This window comes from Aedes aegypti, chromosome 3, assembly GCF_002204515.2.
Source record: "Aedes aegypti strain LVP_AGWG chromosome 3, AaegL5.0 Primary Assembly, whole genome shotgun sequence".
In the NCBI taxonomy this organism is placed as follows: domain Eukaryota; kingdom Metazoa; phylum Arthropoda; class Insecta; order Diptera; family Culicidae; genus Aedes; species Aedes aegypti.
Window position 1 is genome coordinate 329,947,980 of NC_035109.1, and position 18,927 is coordinate 329,966,906.

The following is an 18,927-nucleotide window of genomic DNA, read 5'->3' on the forward strand; positions in this document are numbered from 1 at the left end:
AAAATGTGAATAAAAGCTTAATTTTGTTATACCAAATGAGGATGATAGTTTGTCTATCACAAAACACCCAGAGGTATAAGAAATGAATGTAATGTTTGGAATGATTCCAAAAAAAGAATAAAAAAAAAACGAAAAATGATTTAATTGAAAACTTATTTATGCTCAGAAAAATCCAATTGAATACATAATACAAGTAACTGCGTTTCCCTGAAAACACACAAATAAATCACTCCCGATACATTTCCAAAACAAATGAGAGAAACTTCCATTCCATGTCGATTGCATTCCGAGAGGTATACCATTGCCTAACACCTCATGTGGGAAAGTAACACAAACGGCACCAGTAATACTCTACTGCCTGTGGCACCTTCGTAGATAGAGCGATAAAGTAATTTCTATTCACCGAGGTGCCGTGTTTAGAAATGAAGAGCAACTGTCTACCCATGCCATGCCGCCGAGATATGGCAGCAGCAGCGCTAGGAAAAATGGGCTCCCCGATAAGAACTTCGTGAATGCTGACTTTCATGTTGAAATTCTAAAATGCGGAACGGGGCGTTAGTACCGAGAGGAGCCAAAAAGGGGCGGGGAAAACGGGGCGTAAAATGAAATCAATTTCTTAGAAAACGGCAAACAAGACCGGGCACAGTGGCCGCATTCCGTGTAAATGTTGGGCAAAATGATGGAAGAATTTGGATTCTCATGGTGCTTTTGATTCTGATCATGTCACTGTTACATTTCAAATATCCTATCGATTCTCTATCCTTTCAGCTCCACTATCAATTATTTTCGAGCCTACTGGAAAATATATGAAACATATATTGATAGTAATCTTGATGTTCACATTTCTTCACAAACAAAACTTGATATTGACAATGCTCTTGAAACTTTACCAAATTCCATTGTTGAAGCCAGGGGCATTGCAATCCAAAAATGTGAAGTAAAATTTGAATCCGTGATTATATACGATGATCTTAAACTCTTGATCCGTCTTAAAAATACGCTATTTGTATATATTTTCTTCATACTTGCAAAAATGGAAGATTTCTCCTAATGCTTCCTAAACTCAACTAATAATATTTCCATATAAACCAAAAGCTCTTTATTAAAAGCCTTTAACTAGACATGTTGTCACTTTGAGAGGGGTTCCAATAAATCAGTCATATTAACTTAAGTTTGTCTCATGTTGGATAAAAATTTAACTTTCAAAAATCACATTGAGGGCATGCAAGCCAATTGTAACAAATATGTAAAATGTCTCTATCCTCTTATTAATAGAAAATCAAGAACAAGCTTTTGATATTCAAACAAATTTTTAGGCCAGCCATGTTGTATGCTGTACCAATGTGGACTAGCTGTTGTAAAACCAGGAAGAAAGCTCTGCAGAGAATTCAACATTAAATTTTGCAAATGATTCTGAAACTTCCTCCCTGGTATAGAACCAATGATTTACATAGAATATCCATATTTGAAGCATTGTAACAAATGTCAATTAAAATATAATTAATAATTCCAGGAAATCAACTTACCTGTAAAAATTATGAACTGCTACGGCAAATAAAATGTAATAAGCTGTTAACAAAATGTGTAATAAAAGCTTAATTTGTTATACCACATAAGGAAGATAGTGTTGTCTAACACAGAACACCTAGACATAAGATATGAATGTAATGTTTTGAATAATACTGATAAAGAATAAAAAAAATGAAGAATGTAAGCGTAGGGAAGTGATTTTTTGTCCATCTCTGGTTCTAGCGATTCCATATTTTGGCAGACATGACTATAGACATTATAGAAAATTCGAAATATAGACCAATTTTTTTTTTCTAAAACTTTCATATTCAGAAGGTATTTGAGAAAGTCAGAAAAATTATTTTCAGTCTTCATTTTATTAACTTGTGGCCAGTTTTGGGCCAATGTGCCGAATAGTGAGATAACTGTAGCTAGTCTTTCCCGTCTTCAAAATGAGTGTAAGCGGCTTCAGTAAACGTCGTCGTATACGATACGAAAGGATCTCAGACGAGTTGGAAGCTACCCCTGTACACCGGAGCTTGTTTAGTGTGCTTCATAGCTTCAAGCCCCGGAGCGGCGAAAAGGGGTTTCTGAATGGGAAAAGCACAAGATACGTCTCAACATGCATAGACGGTTGGCATACACGCCGCAGGGGTGCAACTAAGCGCAAGCTTCTCAATATTCTTTGGAACGCCCTTAACTCGAGAAGGTGCATGCATGAAGGAGCACCAGCTTTAGGGTGAAGTGGTGCAAAATGCACTCATGGGGTAAAATGGCCCAGTTCACATATTGGTGGAATTATTAATATTTACAGTACTCACCGGGTTGGAAATACTTAGAATCTCTCCATTGGTAGTATAATTTAATTCCTGGAACTTCAATATCTTATTACGCTACTTTGAAGATGACATATTACAGCATATTGTATATTACTTTTCTATTGTTACCTCCTTTTTAAATTGCCCTATGAGATTCAAGGGGAGTTAATTAGTTTGAGAGAGTTTAAGGGACGACAATTGAGTAACCTGGCCTTTTAATGGGGTTTCTAGATAAGATAGATTCTAATAGGGGCGTAAGCGTTGGCGTAGCTAGGATTTTTTTCTGAAGGGGACCTAGGGAGTGGCTTAGCACATTATTTTTTACAGAAGCAATGCCGGTCGCAATAATCACGATTTTCACGAATTTGGTAGTTTTCATAGATTTTATTTTATTTGTTTAAATTATTTACATTGCACATTATCAATTTAAATATTCACTATGAAAAATATTCATTCTTTATTTAATCCAAGATTTTTTACAAATACCTAACTCACGAGGAATATCCCTTTAGATTCTTCCACGATCTTTTCAGGTATTCAACCATTTGCTTCAAAAAGATTCCATTCAGAATTCTCTCTGGGATTTCTGCATAAATATTTCCGTACTTTTTCAGTGCTTTGTTCAAGAACTCCTTTACCTGTTTTTTACAGAGTTCCTTCTGGGATTCCCATTGATAATCATTCACGGGTTTAGTAATTATCAATAAACAGTTTTTTTTTCTGAAATGTCTTTGAGCTTTCTGATCTTACAAGAAGAATCTTCATTAAATTGATCAATAATCTCTTGAAGAAATACGAGAAAGAAAACTCCAGAAGTTCTTTTAAACATATCTTAAAGAAAGTTCAATGTGTTCTTATTACATACTAGTTGACCCGACAAACCTTGTTTTGTCCCGAAGTGGACAGTTTGATAATGTGAAACAAAATTCCACTGAAAAAGTGTCAGTTTCCTACCCGTGGTTTCCTGAATTTTCACGTTAAGTTTTTCGACTTTTTGTGCACACTAATACATTGGAACACTGCAAGAACATAACTTTGAAAGAATCAAGTAAATCCGTTCACGCGTTCTCTAGTTATTTCGTCACCAAACACCACTCCATTTTTATTTATATAGATTATTTTTAATTGTAAGTTCGAAGCATCATCCAGTTGTTAATTAATAATTTAATAAGCATTTTCTGCAATAACTGAGGAATCCTCCGAAAAATAGTGCAAGAATTTCTGGGAGTCTCACTAAAATTGTCTTCAAAATCACCAATCAAGGCTTTTCTTAACAAATTCTGCAGAGAGTTCACCAACAGATTTTCCATCTTTGTTTTTGAGGTTCTTCCTACGGTTCTTCTTCAGATTCCAATTTCCAACATTTTTTTTTGAAAATCTCTCGGTATTTTATCACGGATTTCTTGAAAAATTCACAGCAAAAAATTAACCGGAACTTCCTGCATAAAAACATTAAATGATTCTTCCAGGTGTTACTCGAAGGATTCCTTTTAATATTCCACCATATTTCGTAAGTACTTTAACAGGATTCTTAAATAAGTTCTTTCAAAACTCTCTCGGAAATTACATTTAAAAGCTTTTTCAAAAATGCATATCTAAGAAAACTTCAAGTGTTGATAGGAATGTATATAGATTTGTAGCGGAAAACGTTCAACTGTTCTTTCAAAATCTCTCGCAAGAATACTCAAAAAAAAATCCTAGCAATTTGTTTACCAAAAATATCCTAGCAATTTGTTTACCGATTTCTTTCGAGAATTATACTATTGTTTCCCATGAGATGTCGTCCTACAATTCTTCCGAAAAAATCAACCGAATTTCAACTGAACGTCTTCGTACTCAACATCGTATGCTCATTGTTGGTTCAAAAATTACTCCAAGAATAGTTCAATATATTTTAGGGATTTCTTCAAAAACTACTCAACGATTCATTTCATATCTATTTCCATATCCAAATTTGGGGAGAAATTCACATAAAAGACTTTTGGAAGAACTTTTAAAGAAATTTGTTGAATAATTTCAGCTTAAGTCGAAATCGGGAAAGAAATACTAAATTCCTGTATTCTAAAGTTCAAGAGTTTACCGAAGAATTTTTAAAACTTTATGACGAAATTCCTGACCGGAAATGTTTGGTCCGTTTTTGGTTCAAAAACTATTCCAGAAATACTTAAATATTTTTTTGGGATTTCGGTATTTTCAAGATCATTGTCGAAGATACCTTACAATGAAATTCGCAAGAATTTTTTTACAAAATTGAAATCTTGGAGAAATTTTTTTCCAACATTTCGAAAATTTGTTGAGGAATTCTTAATGGATATTCAAAAACAACGTATAAGCATTCAGCGAATTTTCGAAACTCCTAGAATTTTCGCTGCTTATTGGAGTATGAAAAGATCTCTAGCGTAGCTGGAACTTTCAGGTTCCAATGCGGTGGTAAATTTAGGGCCCTTAAAAATTGGAATGTGTGCCAGTTGACTAGTCAATTAATCGGAATAATAACATACTATTCATCAACATTAATATTTGAAATTAACAATAATGGACCTTGTGCTCATCTATTGTTAAATTCGACTTAAACATTCTATTTAGTAATTAAAATGTCAATTATTGAAAACTAAGTGTCTAAAAAACTCAAGTGTCTAAAAAACTTTAGATACTTTATATCTGAAATATGAGATCAAAAGGAGACTAAACAGGATACACGTTTCAATATTGTTTGCTCCAGTAATTCGACTTGTCTCACAAAAGGCATTTCTTGAATTATATGGGATTGAATGATTTTCTTCAGAATTTGCTTAAAATTTCCTTCAGCTGTTATTTCGAAGATTTCTTCAGAAGAACATTGAACGATTGCTCCACAGTCTAAGCAATTCCAATAAGGATAAGGATTTTTATTCAAGGTACCTTGAAGAATTTATTCAGAACTTTTTCCAATAACGCTTTCAGAAAATTTCCCAAAGAAGTCCTCAAACAATTATTACCACATTTCTCTTGGAGTTTGTCCAAGAAAGTGCGAAGGAAATTTTTCAGAAATAATTGGAGGGAATTCATGAAAAAAAGATATCACTGATGAAATGCATGTTTGATTCCTACAAGAAAGAAGTCTAAAATCTCCGGATCCCTTCTGGACTGTTCAGGATGTCTTGGATGAGTCTTCGGAGGAATTACCAAAATAATTACAAGAAAATTAATCAAACCAAATTTTCTCAGGGGAAATTTCGGGATAATTTCGAGTAGAACTCTTTGGGAAATTTCTAAAAGAATTCCCTTTCAAATTTTTGTAATTATCCCTGGAAGAATATATGCAGCAATTCCTGGGGTAATTCTTGAAGGATTGTTCTGAAAACGACTGAAGACTGAGAACTTTTCGGCGAACTCTTCTATGACATTTTAAAATAATGTTTTACGAATTTAATCAATCCTAGGATAAACCTTGATATTTTCTTTGAAAAATGTTTGTAGAAATATTTTCAAACAATTTTAGTGTAATATCAAGAGAAATGGTTCCAAACATGTATTGTCAAAATTTCTGAGAAAATTTTCATTGTAAATCTGGAGCATTTGCTGGAGCAAATTTATAACAATTTCTGGAGGGAACTCAATAACTATGAGCAATTTTCATAACAATCTGGGGTCCCCCCACAATCCGTGGCCTGGTGCGATTCGCACCGACCGCATCTCCCCAGCTACGCTACTGGAAAAGATGTTTGTACAACGTTCCTCAAGGAAGCGTCATGCCATGATAGGAGAAATAACAAAATATCGAAGCAGGTGGGGCATATGGACAACGGAACAACTAGAGATAAGTATATATTTATGATCTTTTCTTTAATGGTGAATGATTACATAAACCTCCCTAATGAACTTACAAAAAAAATAACCATAAGTTTCATTAAAACTTTCCACAATTCTGCCAGAAAGCCTCTAGGAATTCTGCCCTGGAATTTCAATCAAACATCAATCCTAGAATATGAATTTTGCTAATAATTTATAAAACTATTTCTGAAGAAATGTTTTAACAAAGATCATTTCATCATGAAAATCAAAATGAATCCGTTCTCCTTTTCGTGTTAAAGAATTTGTTATAAAATTTTCGCGAAAGAATTTGTAATAAAATTTTTGGAAAACTGTTTGAAGATTTAAAAAAAAATATTTTTTTTTCAGTAACATAACTCAATAAAAGATTTAATAGAATCAAATCAATTTCTAGGGAAAACTTTAAACTCTTGAAAGGTTAATTTGAATCTGAGAACAAATTTTAGAATCAGTTTGTGGATAAAAAGTAGACATAGTAGGAATTGCTGTCCTCCAGGAGGAATTCACGTTGAAGTATGTAAAAATCTTACAATATTATTTAACTAATATTCAAAAGGTTTGTATAAAAATTTCAGAAGCCATCCTTACAGAAGGTAAGAAGAAATCTGTTTATACTTAAAATTTTAAAGGAGTATAGTAGGGTGGCTCCAAAAGTTTTGCTACAAATCAAATAAATTTTGTATTTTCTTTCAAATTTAAAACAATAAAACATAATAAGGCCAATGCGAAAACAACCTCTGCCTCCCCCCCTTCCCTCTATTCTTACGCCAATAGGAGGAAGGAAGATTAGGCTATTTTTTTTCTTCCCTTAACCACAAGTTCAACAATTCAAACTATATTTCAAATGTCTCCAAATCCTCCAAATCCATTTTCCCCCCTTTCCATTATGACCCGCTTGTAATTTGTCTTTTTGGGATTCAGGAGGACTTTATTAGTGTCCTAGAGGGCGTTTAGGGATATTCTAAGTAAAGAGGAGGGGATAATAAATACCAGATTTGAGTTGTAATAGAGGAAGTAATGCTTTGTCCTCCTTATATTCCACTTGTTTAACCATTTGAATTCGATCCCAAATCTTTTTATATCCACTTCAACTTCATTATGAACCCTCCTTCCGTTATGACTTTAATGTATTGCCTCATACAGTTCAGGAGAAGTTTATTAGCGTTCGGGGGATTTTAAAGGCACAACTGTTGAGCGCCGAATGGAAATTTTCTTTCTCTTAAAGCTAAGTATGCTGTTCCGCTCAAGAAAAGTAAAGAAATTCCTTGACTGAATGGGTCAAGAAATTTCCCACAGAGAGCTCCATTCGAAATGACATTTCTTCTCAACTGCGTACTGCGATCAGAAAAATGTGATTTTCTGGACCATTTCTGGGAAGAAATTTTCCACGCATCGAGATAGGCGATTCCTTTTCTTGTCAGTAGCAAACCTGTCTTAAGAAATAAAACTCGGGAAGAGCTTTCGCCAACTCAATAAACCGTTCACTTACTAACACTTCACTTAACACTTCACCGTTTGCCGAGTCAGAAATTACTATTCGTCGATACGACGTTTCTTCCCAAAGGGCAACTAGCTCATTCTGAATATGTTCAGAAGGACGAATGACCTTCGGATTCAAGTCCCTCTCAAACAACAACAACAACGGATATGTCAAGCTTCGAGCATTCTAGAAATGTTGGGAATCTGGTTGCACTCACGTTGTCCTGATCTGTAACGCGCAACGGTGATGATGATTATGACGTTAACTTCCAATGTCCAATAGAACAGGTCCATTTGCTTTCCACGACGTTGGTACGAAAGGTTTCCGGGAGCCTACCTCGAGATACAATATCTGCAAGATTTTCTCTCACGGAAATATATCTACATTGCACCCTTAATATCTTGGAATCCAATAGCAATCGGCAGAGAATTTTCCTGTTGCAAATGTTTTTCAGGTTGACTACAGCTTTTATGAGCATAGTCGCCTTCTGCTCCAACGGTCTGTTGTTAGGAACAGTTGTGTTCGACGACGACTCGAGCTTTCGAAACTGTTTGATTCACCGGAGTTGTGCTTACCTGCTGCACCGGTTTAGAGCGTCTCTCTGGTGGATGCTTCGGTTCCTCATGCAGAAGTGTGTGGTTCTTTCGATGACACTCCGAACAGGTCTTCTTCGATGAGCACTTGATGGATCGATGTCCTGTACTAGGGCAGTTATAGCACAGATTCAACTACTTAGTCTTCGCGATGCGTTGCATTATTGTCCACTTATTGAAAGTTGGACACTCGAAGTGACGATGATCCTCACTGCATATAAGACAAGAGTGCGTAAGACTTGGAGTTTCTTTCTTCACGGTAGCAGTTTGGTGACATCAATACTTGGCACTCGCTCTGCATGAACTTCATCGTTTGCTCGAAGTCAGGTAGCTTACTGTGCTCTTGTCGTTATAATCTTTGTCAGCAGAAGCCCAGACATCGCGTCGGCATTGATGATCCAGACCTCCAACGTGGTTCACCAGCTCCAACAGATCCTTGTAACTCCTCTTTGCTAAGGGTTTGTGTTCCAGCAGACCAGCCAGATGTGTTTTTTCTGGTCGCGGGTTCACAAAGTGATCCTTCAACTGCTTCCAAGTCTGCTGAAAGTTGTTGTCCTGGATCATCTTGGCAGTAATTCTTCTTGAGGCGTCACCGACGAGATCCTTGTCTAGATCATGCAGCTTCATGGTGTCCGATTAATTGCTGTGTTCGACGATGTTCACTTTCTCTTTGAAGCTTGGGATTGGAGCTGTAATAGCTACTTTCACGGAGAGCCGTTCGATCCGATCTAGGACCTCAGTATGCAGCATGTCGAAAGCTCTTCATGCTCCTCATACTTTGCCAGCGGTGTCGCATTCAAGACTTCTCGATGAGCTGCGGCAAACTCCTCATAATGGAGCTTCAGCTTATTCGTGTATGCCTTGAGTAACGATTAGGTTATCCTCGATGAATTGTCCTCGGTTTCCTCTTGGGTGCAGTTGATCATTGTGACCATTCTTTTGATTAGGCCACGTTGGTGGATGAGGAATTTCACGTTGTCATACGTGTGTTCTTCCTCCTTGTCCTTCTTTTTGGTGGACTTGGGTGTGTGATTCGAAAGAGATATTTCGTTTTCTCGCTTCTCTTGGTATACACTTTGACGACCGACGGTTGGTCGTCAAGTTCACGATTCGGTGTCCTTGCAAGCTGCAAATAATCCACAGTTTTGCACCAATTGTCACGGCGGGAACTCCTCGGCTGGTCGTCTTATGATCAGGGCAGACAAACAATGCGACTGATCGGCTCCTTGATTGGCGGGAATTTCTCGGATGGTCGCCTCGAATAGCGAGAACGTTTCGATATTGAACCAGGAACTGCAGGCCGGTTCCACTCCAATGATACGGTATTTGGTTTGAAGGAATGTTGAGGCGCCGCACTCTCACGAAAGAAAACATGGGAACAGCTTTCGCTAGCTCAACAAACCTTTCACTTACTAACACATCACTACCAGGTCATAAAATAGTATTCGTCGATACGACGTTTTTTCTCGCTTTATATACCCTCCCGAGGGCATCTAGAACATTCTGGATATGTTCATCTTCGAGCATTCCAGAAATATCGGAAATCTGATTGCACTGCCACTCGCGCTGCCCTGATCTATGGACCGATGCACGAGTTCATTATTTGACGTTTGAGCGGTGCCGTGTTATTTACGTGACCATGGCAACGAGTGAATTCGGCACCGCTCAAGCGTCATATGGTGAGCTCGTGCATTGATCCATTGCGCGCGAAGATAGCGATGATAATTATGACATTGAGCTCCCTTCGACTGTTGTTGCGTGCGTGCGCGTCACTCATGAATCAATGTTGACATCAGTGAGTGACCGCGCACTGCTCGGTTGGTATGCTTCTGCTGATGATGATACTCCCACATTTGTCGTTTCTCCTCATGCTCCTTGCTGTAGTGAACAATTGAGCTCTCGCCGAGCGGTGTCACGAACACATGCGCAAATTTGCTGGTTGAAAATACTGCCATTTGATTTTGCTGGGAACAGCTGATCTTTGTTTATATTTTCCACCAGCAATTTTTAAGTAGTGTTGGTGACATGTACCGTGTATGTACACAAGCGCAGAAACCACTATAGGACAATTTTGCTACCGGAACGGTCAAGTCGGGCGCGAACGAGAACCTTACAAATTCATAGCAAATTTTTAGGTGGATCTTCCGGATTTTTGTAAAATGGAGGCTGAACAATGTTGAATATTCCAGGCGGATCTGGAAGTTTGGCACCGCTGTATCCAAGTGGGTTTTTCGGGAACAAAATCTGAGTTCCATGATGGCCGTATGATGGATTATCTAGAGATAGGCATACCAGATTTAAGTAGTGACGTGCATGTGCTCTTATGAAACGACTTATTCTGGGCTGGATTCAAATATTATTATTATATATTACAACTCTTTCTGGAGTTACCAAAGGAAATTTTATGATAAAGTTGTAAAACCGTCCACCCCGAATGGATTAAGGGGTTTATTTTGTAAATCAAGCAGATTCACGTGACTCATCTGTAGTCATTGTCGATCAAAGTAAGCATGTGTAATTAATTCAGATGTCACCCGTCGACTACCGTAGTAATCCAGTCACATAGAGAAACACTTGTTGAAAAACTCGAGTGGCAGAGCCGTGTCTAACAAATTTTTTGGTCGACAGTGACTTCAGTCGAGTAATTTTGATCGACCCGACTTAAAATATAGGTCCCTTAATCCAATTCAATTTTTAACCACCTGTTTCTGCTGTTTCTTCTTGATTAATTGATTTATGAGGTTTATGAGAAGTTTATGATTGTTCGGGAGGGGTTAGAGTGGGGTGGGAATTCCCCTATGAGGTGAAAGGTCTGAGAGGGTTTTAGAGAGACATAAATTGAGTTCCAGGACATCCCTTACTTTTACTTTTTCGAATTCCAGTTTAAATTTTACTTGAACCATCCCACAATTCCTTAAACATCTATTATGGCCCCTCCCCGTCCCCTAAAATGACTCACATCCACAACTCCCAAAGAGTTCAAGGAGGAGTGTCAAAGCGTATAGAGGGGAGTATTTTCAAAGACGATTGGAGTTTTTTTTTGGAGGCATACCAGATTTTAATAGAGGTGTAAATGGCTTGTGCGCTGAGCTTTTCGCACTTTTTTAAGGTAGTTTTTTCTCTAATAATATTGAAAGGAATTGATTTCATCATTCTATCGCATCAACTCCAATGTCAAACGATTTGAAACATCAGAGCATCCCTACAACACGATGAAATTAAAACAGTCTATTCAAGCCCAATACTACTTACCCCTATAATTTGATTCGTCCTACCAAATGTTTCAGTACATTCTGGTCCATTCATTTGAATTAATAGTTTTGTAAAGCATCATAAATAATATTTTATTTAAAACCAGTGGTCCCGGCAAACTTCGTCTTGCCATCAAGCAGGATGTTGTAAACCGTCATGCAATTCTCCATACAAAATGACACCACCCGATTTTCCAATTATTTTGGAAACTTTCCCGAACTTTTTCCTCTCACGAACACGTCGCATCCATTGACGAGTACAACAGTGAAAAACTTAAGTCGATCCGTTGATCCGTTCTCAAGCCATTTCGTGACATACAAACACCACTCCATTTTTATTTATATAGAGATACACTGCTTTTCCGAAAATTGCTAATTCGACAAAACGAAATATTGAAAGCTATTGAGAAACGTTACAAGTTTCTTGTAAAACTCTGTTATATCTTCGTAAAATGTGATTCAGCTTAAGTTGTCACTTTGAACCATTTTCCCCTTCCTTTAGAGCTAGAGAGAGCAGGGGGCGAATGCTGATTTTTTGGAGCGGAAAGTTTGGGAGTAGGTAACGGTGGCAATGAAGTAAAAGAAAAACGATTTGTTCCAGACAGCTTCAGACATGCTAAAGCTTTTTCGCTCGGTCAGCACTTTCTGGGGTTGTTTTTTCCCGAGCTTGAAAGACGTCTTTCTGCTCATGGATATGAGGGTGCTGCTGCTGCTGCTGCTGCTGTTGGAACGAACAGATGAACGAAATTCGGCATACTGTAACTGCATGTTGAATAGCAGTTCTCCCGTCTGTGTTATGAATGGTAGATAATTTTGAAAAAGCATTGTGTTTTACTGAGTCTGACTGACTGCAGCAGTAGATCTCGTTCGGTAGATGCAGCAGCAATAAATAGCAGCAATGGAAATTCGGTTTCTGACGTTGAACATGAACGGCATTAGTCTTAATCTTTGTTGCCTGCGGGGAGGAACGTTGGCAACTGTGGTTTCTAATTTCTCTGACGTGAAAAATAGGAATGTGGAAAACTGTGATTAAGTGATGTGTGAAAACCATGGCTACTGGTTTGGATTCATACTTTCGGATTTTCTCTCAAGCATGGTATTTTCATTTGAGTGAATAAGAACAATTCGATCTGAATAGAGTCAAAAACACAACATTTTGGGCAGAATAGCAGTCAAAAGACTCTTAAATTTCTCTATATGACAGTTATTTGAAGGTAAAGATGAATCATGGCAATACCTCTAAGCATCAAGAACACATATCTGGAGAATCAAACATTCATTCACACTGGAAACTTTACCATTTAGTTACACGCAGATGGTGTATGGTCTTCAGATTCAGGTAACCAGTTATTTCCAAATCAGGCTGAAAATTTATTGGGCTGTGCACTACATTAGTAGAATTATAATTTTAATAATATTTTTTTATCATATAATTTTCACATCGATGTATGCAGTGGTTCTTGAGATTTGCTTCTTCAAATGGATGGGTTGATTATAATAACGTCCCGTGCGGCCTTCAATCAAATTAGTACGCTGCCCTTCTCCGCCTAATTGCCCCACGTTCTATGTAAACCTTATGGACCGTGGGACAAATATGCGTAGAACGGCAGTACGTATATCGACGTAATCCTCTCTCCTTGTCTGATGAAAGCAACAATATGTATCGCAAAGCTCTACAAACAATTGTTAATAATATTCTCATTTTCTTCTCCTTATTCTCTTGCAGATACGACTACGAGACATTATTACAAAATTCAACATTCTGCCTTGTGCCGAGAGGACGTCGTCTAGGATCGTTTAGGTAAATATTTGCTCAGTTTCCATCGCAGCCATCCCGTTCTCCTTTCCATCCCCAGAGGTCTTACGCACCCATTCCGAATCCCGGAAAAAGGACCAATCCCATCCCAAGTGCTACTGGTGCGCCGGGATTTTTTTCACACCAAACACGAACCAAAGTTGATATGCCAGTAGCATTCAAGACGGCAGTGATCCATTCTTGGCTGTTGTTTTTTAGCGCTTCCCTGTTCAGTGTGAAATTTTACGCCCGAAGCTGTGAAGCTCCTTCTTTCGTATTATGCTAAATAACGATGAAGAAGGACGATGGATGGGACTGAAATTGGATTACCGCGGGGAGAAAATTCCTTAATTTTCTTTTCATGAAACTTGAAAACGGTGGTACTGCGCAGGGTCCTCTCACGCTTAGCGATTCTCGCTGGAAGATGCTCCCTACTGAAACGGTAAAGTGGCTTCATTAATTTGGATGATTTCGTTTATACTGGCGAGCAAAGCTACGTTGTCATTTGCTAATTAGATGAAATATGGCAGTGAGTTGTTTGTGAAGTGTGATTCTTCCTGAAATGCTTTAAACCTTGAGTTATATGGGAACAAGGAGGTTCAAAGTTTGAAATGTTTTTAAATTTAAAATTCTATTCTTACCATAAAAAATATGTTCTGTGAAATGTTCAGCTGATGATTTTAAGGTGTTCTAGGTGATGATTTAAAGGTGACTCAAAGACAATTTAGGTTTATATGAAAATTACTATGGAATCCCAAGCAAAATTAACACAAATGGAATCTTTTACTTCAGCAACAATCTTCATTAAAGTTATCAAAATTAGTTTTCACTATGGGATGATATGTTTGTACTTACATTACAGTATGGAAGCATTTGAAAATTTCAAATTTCTCCATAGTAATTTTCATACAAACCTACATTATCTTTGGGCCACCTTCAAATCATCACCAAGAAAGCTGAACATTTCATAGAACACTATTTATATGGTAAAATGGTACGGAGGATATCTGAGATTGGTTTTTCTAACATTTTCAAATCTTGAATCGCCCCAATATAGGAGTTATTCGAGAATCATGAAAGCCTGTACAAGATTCTGCTGGAAGTCCATCTAAAATTATCTTGGTAAACTATACCTATAAGATACTTCGAAAAGCTTTTTCAGATGTCATCAAAATCGATTCTAAAATTGTATTCAGCGGAATCCTGCTGTAAGCCTGTTGAAAATTTCCCTAGAAGCTTGAGAAGAGATCTCCAAAAAAGCTTTAACAAATATCTGCTGAAATCGTATTGAGAATTCTTCTTGGATCTGGCAAAGGATATTCTTAGATGAATAGCCAACATTCTCTTAAAAGTCTTTCCAGGATTGTCTAAAAGCTTACAAAAAAAAAATAACAAAATTTTCTTGAGTGCCTGTCCCGGATATTCCTAGAAATATGCCAAAGATTCTCCTGAAGCCAGTCCACGATAATCATAGAAGCCCACCCAGAACAGATGAACCCTACCATAAATCTTGCTCGAGATTTTCTTCCAAGTCTATTCAAGATTTTTTTCTGGAAGCTCATTCAGGACTCTCATTGAAGCCTGTTCAGAGTATTCTGAAAACCTTTTTTATTAGTTTGCTGGAAGTCCATAAAATATATCCAATCCCGTGCAGATTGCTTCTGGAAGCGTTTGCAGGATTCTTTTGAGGGTTTGTGCAGAATTCTCAAGGAAGTCTGTCCAGAAATATTTGTTTACGCCTGAACAGGATTCATTTGAAAGTCAATTCAAGATTTTCTTCAAAGGTTGTCCAAAATGCACTTAGAAACATGACCCGGATTCTCCTCATAATGAAGATCATATACTGGAATTTGTCTGGAATCCTTTCCAGGATTTGTCTGGCATCCTGCCCAGGATTCGTCCGGAACTCTTTCTAGGATTCGTCAGAAATCCTTTCAAGCCTTCGTCTGGAATCCTGTCCAGGATTCGCATGGACTCTTGTCTAGGATTCGCCTGGAATTCTGTCCAGGATTCGCCTGGAATCCTGTCCAGGATTCGCCTGGAATCCTGTCCAGCATTCGGCTGAAATTCTATCCAGGATTCGCAAAGAATCTTGTCCAGGATTCGCCTGGAATCCTTTCCAGGATTTGTCTAGAATCCTTACCAGGATTCGTCTGGCATCCTGCCCAGGATTCGTCCGGAACTCTTTCTAGGATTCGTCAGAAATCCTTTCAAGCCTTCGTCTGGAATCCTGAACAGGATTCGCCTGGAATACTAACCAGGATTCGCCTGGAATCCTGACCTGGATTCGCCTGGAATCCTGAACAGGATTCGCCTGGAATCCTGACCAGGGTTCGCCTGGAATCCTGAACAGGATTCGCCTGGAATCCTGAACAGGATTCGCCTGGAATCCTGAACAGGATTCGCCTGGAATCCTGAACAGGATTCGCCTGGAATCCTGTCCAGGATTCGCCTGGAATCCTGTCCAGCATTCGGCTGAAATTCTATCCAGGATTCGCAAAGAATCTTGTCCAGGATTCGCCTGGAATCCTTTCCAGGATTTGTCTAGAATCCTTTCCAGGATTCGTCTAGAATCATGTCCAGGGTTCGCCTGGAATCCTGTCCAGGGTTCGCCTGGAATCCTGTCCAGGATTCGCGGGATCCTGTCTAGCATTTGCCTGAAATCCTGTCCAGGATTGGCCTGGAATCCTTTTCAGAATTTGGCTAGAATGCTGTTCAAGATTTTCTAGAATCCTGTCCAAAATTCGCCTGGAACCATGTCCAGGTTTTGCCAGGAATCCTGTCTAGGATTCGCAGAATCCTATCTAGCATTTGCCTGGAATCTTGCATAGATTTGCCTGGAATCCTTTCCAGGATTTGTCTAGAATCCTGTTCAAGATTCGTCTGGAATCCTGTCCAGGTCTAGTCTGATATCTTGTCCAGTATTCGCCTGGAATCCTATCCAGGATTCGTCTGTAATCGTATCCAGAATTCGTCTAGAATCCTGCCTAGGATTCATCTGGAATCCTGTCAAGGCCGCGTCTGGTATCCTATCCAGGATTCGTCTGGAATCCTGTCCAGAATTTGTCTGGAATCGTATCCAGGATTCGTCTGGAGTCTGTTTTAGGATTCGTCTGGAATCCTTTCCAGGATTCGTCAGAAATCCTGTCCAGAATTCGTCTGGAATCCTTTTCAGGATTTATCTGGAATCTTTTTCGGGATTTGCCTGGAATTCTGTCCGGATTATTTTTTGGAATTCTGTCCAGGATTTGCCTAAAATTTGTCCAGAATTTGTCAGGAATCCTGTTCAGGATTTGTGTGGAATTCTGTCCAGGTTTCATCTGGAATCCTCTCTTGGATTTATCTGGAATCCTGTCGAGGATTCGTCTTCGAATCTTGTCTGGAATCATATCCAGGATTTGTTTGGAATCTTTTCCAGAATATGTCTGGAATCCTGTCCAGCATTAGCCTGGAATCCTATCTAGGATTAGCCTGGAATCCTGTCCAGGATTAGCCTGGAATTCTATCCAGGATTCGCAAAGAATCTTGTCCAGGATTCGCCTGGAATCCTTTCCAGGATTTGTCTAGAATCCTTTCCAGGATTCGTCTAGAATCATGTCCAGGGTTCGCCTGGAATCCTGTCCAGGGTTCGCCTGGAATCCTGTCCAGGATTCGCGGAATCTTGTCTAGCATTTGTTTGAAATCCTGTCCAGGATTGGCCTGGAATCCTTTTCAGGATTTGTCTAGAATCCTGTTCAAGATTCGTCTAGAATCCTGTCCAGGATTCGCCTGGAATCATGTCCAGGTTTTGCCTGGAATCCTGCCAAGGATTCACAGAATCTTGTCTAGCATTTGCCTGGAATCTTGCAGAGGATTTGTCTGGAATCCTTTCCAGGATTTGTCTAGAATCCTGTTCAAGATTCGTCTGGAATCCTGTCCAGGATTCGCTTGGAATCCTGTCCAGGTCTAGTCTGGAATCTTGTCCAGTATTCGCCTGGAATCCTATCCAGGATTCGTCTGTAATCGTATCCAGAATTCGTCTAGAATCCTGCCTAGGATTCATCTGGAATCCTGTCAAGGCCTCGTCTGGTATCCTATTTAAGATTCGTCTGGAATCCTGTCCAGAATTTGTCTGGAATCGTGTCCAGGATTCGTCTGGAGTCTATTTTAGGATTCGTCTGGAATCCTTTTCAGGATTCGTCAGAAATCCTGTCCAGAATTCGTCTGGAATCCTTTTCAGGATTTATCTGGAATCTTTTTCAGGATTTGCCTGGAATTCTGTCCGGATTATTTTTTTGGAATTCTGTTCAGGATTTGCCTAGAATCTGTCCAGAATTTGTCAGGAATCCTGTTCAGGATTTGTGGGGAATCCTGTCCAGGTTTCGTCTGGAATCCTCTCTAGGATTTATCTGGAATCCTGTCGAGGATTCGTCTTCGAATCTTGTCTGGAATCATATCCAGGACTTGTTTGGAATCTTTTCCAGAATATGTCTGGGATACTGTCTAGCATTCGTCTGGAATCCCTTGCAGGATCCGTCTGGAATCCTGTCCAGGATTCGTCTGGAATCTTGTCCAGGACTCTCCCGGAATCCTGTCCCGAATCTTGGAATCCTGTCCAGGATTCGCCTGGAATTCTATCCAGAATTCGTCTAAAATCCCTTCTAGGATTCGTCTTCATACCTGTTCAGCGTTTTTCCGGAATCCTATCGAGGATTCGTCTGTTATCTTATCCAGAATTCGTCTAGAATCCTGTCCAGGATTCTTCTGGATTCTTGTTCAGGATTTTTCTTGTATCCTATACAGGATTCATTTAGAATCCTTTCCTAGATTTATCCAGAATCCTGACCTGGATTTGCCTGGAATCCTTCCCAGGGTTTGCCTGGAATCTTGTCCAGGATTAACCTGGAATCTTGTCCAGGATTCTCCTGGAATCTTTTCCAGGATTCGTCTGGAATGCTGACCAGGATTCGCCTGAAATCCTGACTAGGATTCATCTGAAATCCTGACCTGGATTCGCCTGGAATCCTGACCAGGATTCGCCTGGAATCCTGACCAGGATTCGCCTGGAATCCTGACCAGGATTCGCCTGGAATCCTGACCAGGATTCGCCTGGAATCCTGACCAGGATTCGCCTGGAATCCTGACCAGGATTCGCCTGGAATCCTGACCAGGATTCGCCTGGAATCCTGACCAGGATTCGCCTGGAATCCTGACCAGGATTCGCCTGGAATCCTGACCAGGATTCGCCTGGAATCCTGACCAGGATTCGCCTGGAATCCTGAACAGGATTCGCCTGGAATCCTGAACAGGATTTGCCTGGAATCCTGAACAGGGTTCGCCTGGAATCCTAAACAGGATTCGCCTGGAATCCTGACCAGGATTCGCCTGGAATTTTGAGCAGGATTCGCCTGGAATGCTGAGCAGGATTCGCCTGGAATGCTGAGCAGGATTCGCCTGGAATCCTGACCAGGATTCGCCTGGAATCCTGAACAGAATTCGCCTGGAATCCTGAACAGGATTCGCCTGGAATCCTGAACAGGATTTGCCTGGAATCCTGAACAGGATTCGCCTGGAATCCTGAACAGGATTCGCCTGGAATCCTGAACAGGATTTGCCTGGAATCCTGAACAGGATTCGCCTGGAATCCTGAACAGGATTCGCCTGGAATCCTGAACAGGATTTGCCTGGA

The 18,927-nt window shown here is 39.4% G+C and overlaps 1 protein-coding gene across 7 annotated transcripts in view; it reads left to right on the top strand.

Moving 5' to 3' along the window:
• LOC5578353 (exostosin-1) overlaps positions 1-18,927 on the top strand; it is a 538,741-nt gene that overhangs the window by 443,374 nt on the left and 76,440 nt on the right. For all 7 annotated transcript variants that reach the window (XM_021850609.1, XM_021850605.1, XM_021850604.1 and 4 more), the window contains one exon: positions 13,191-13,265. In XM_021850609.1, coding sequence (XP_021706301.1) covers positions 13,191-13,265 — 75 coding nt within the window. The remainder of the gene's footprint in view (positions 1-13,190; positions 13,266-18,927) is intronic.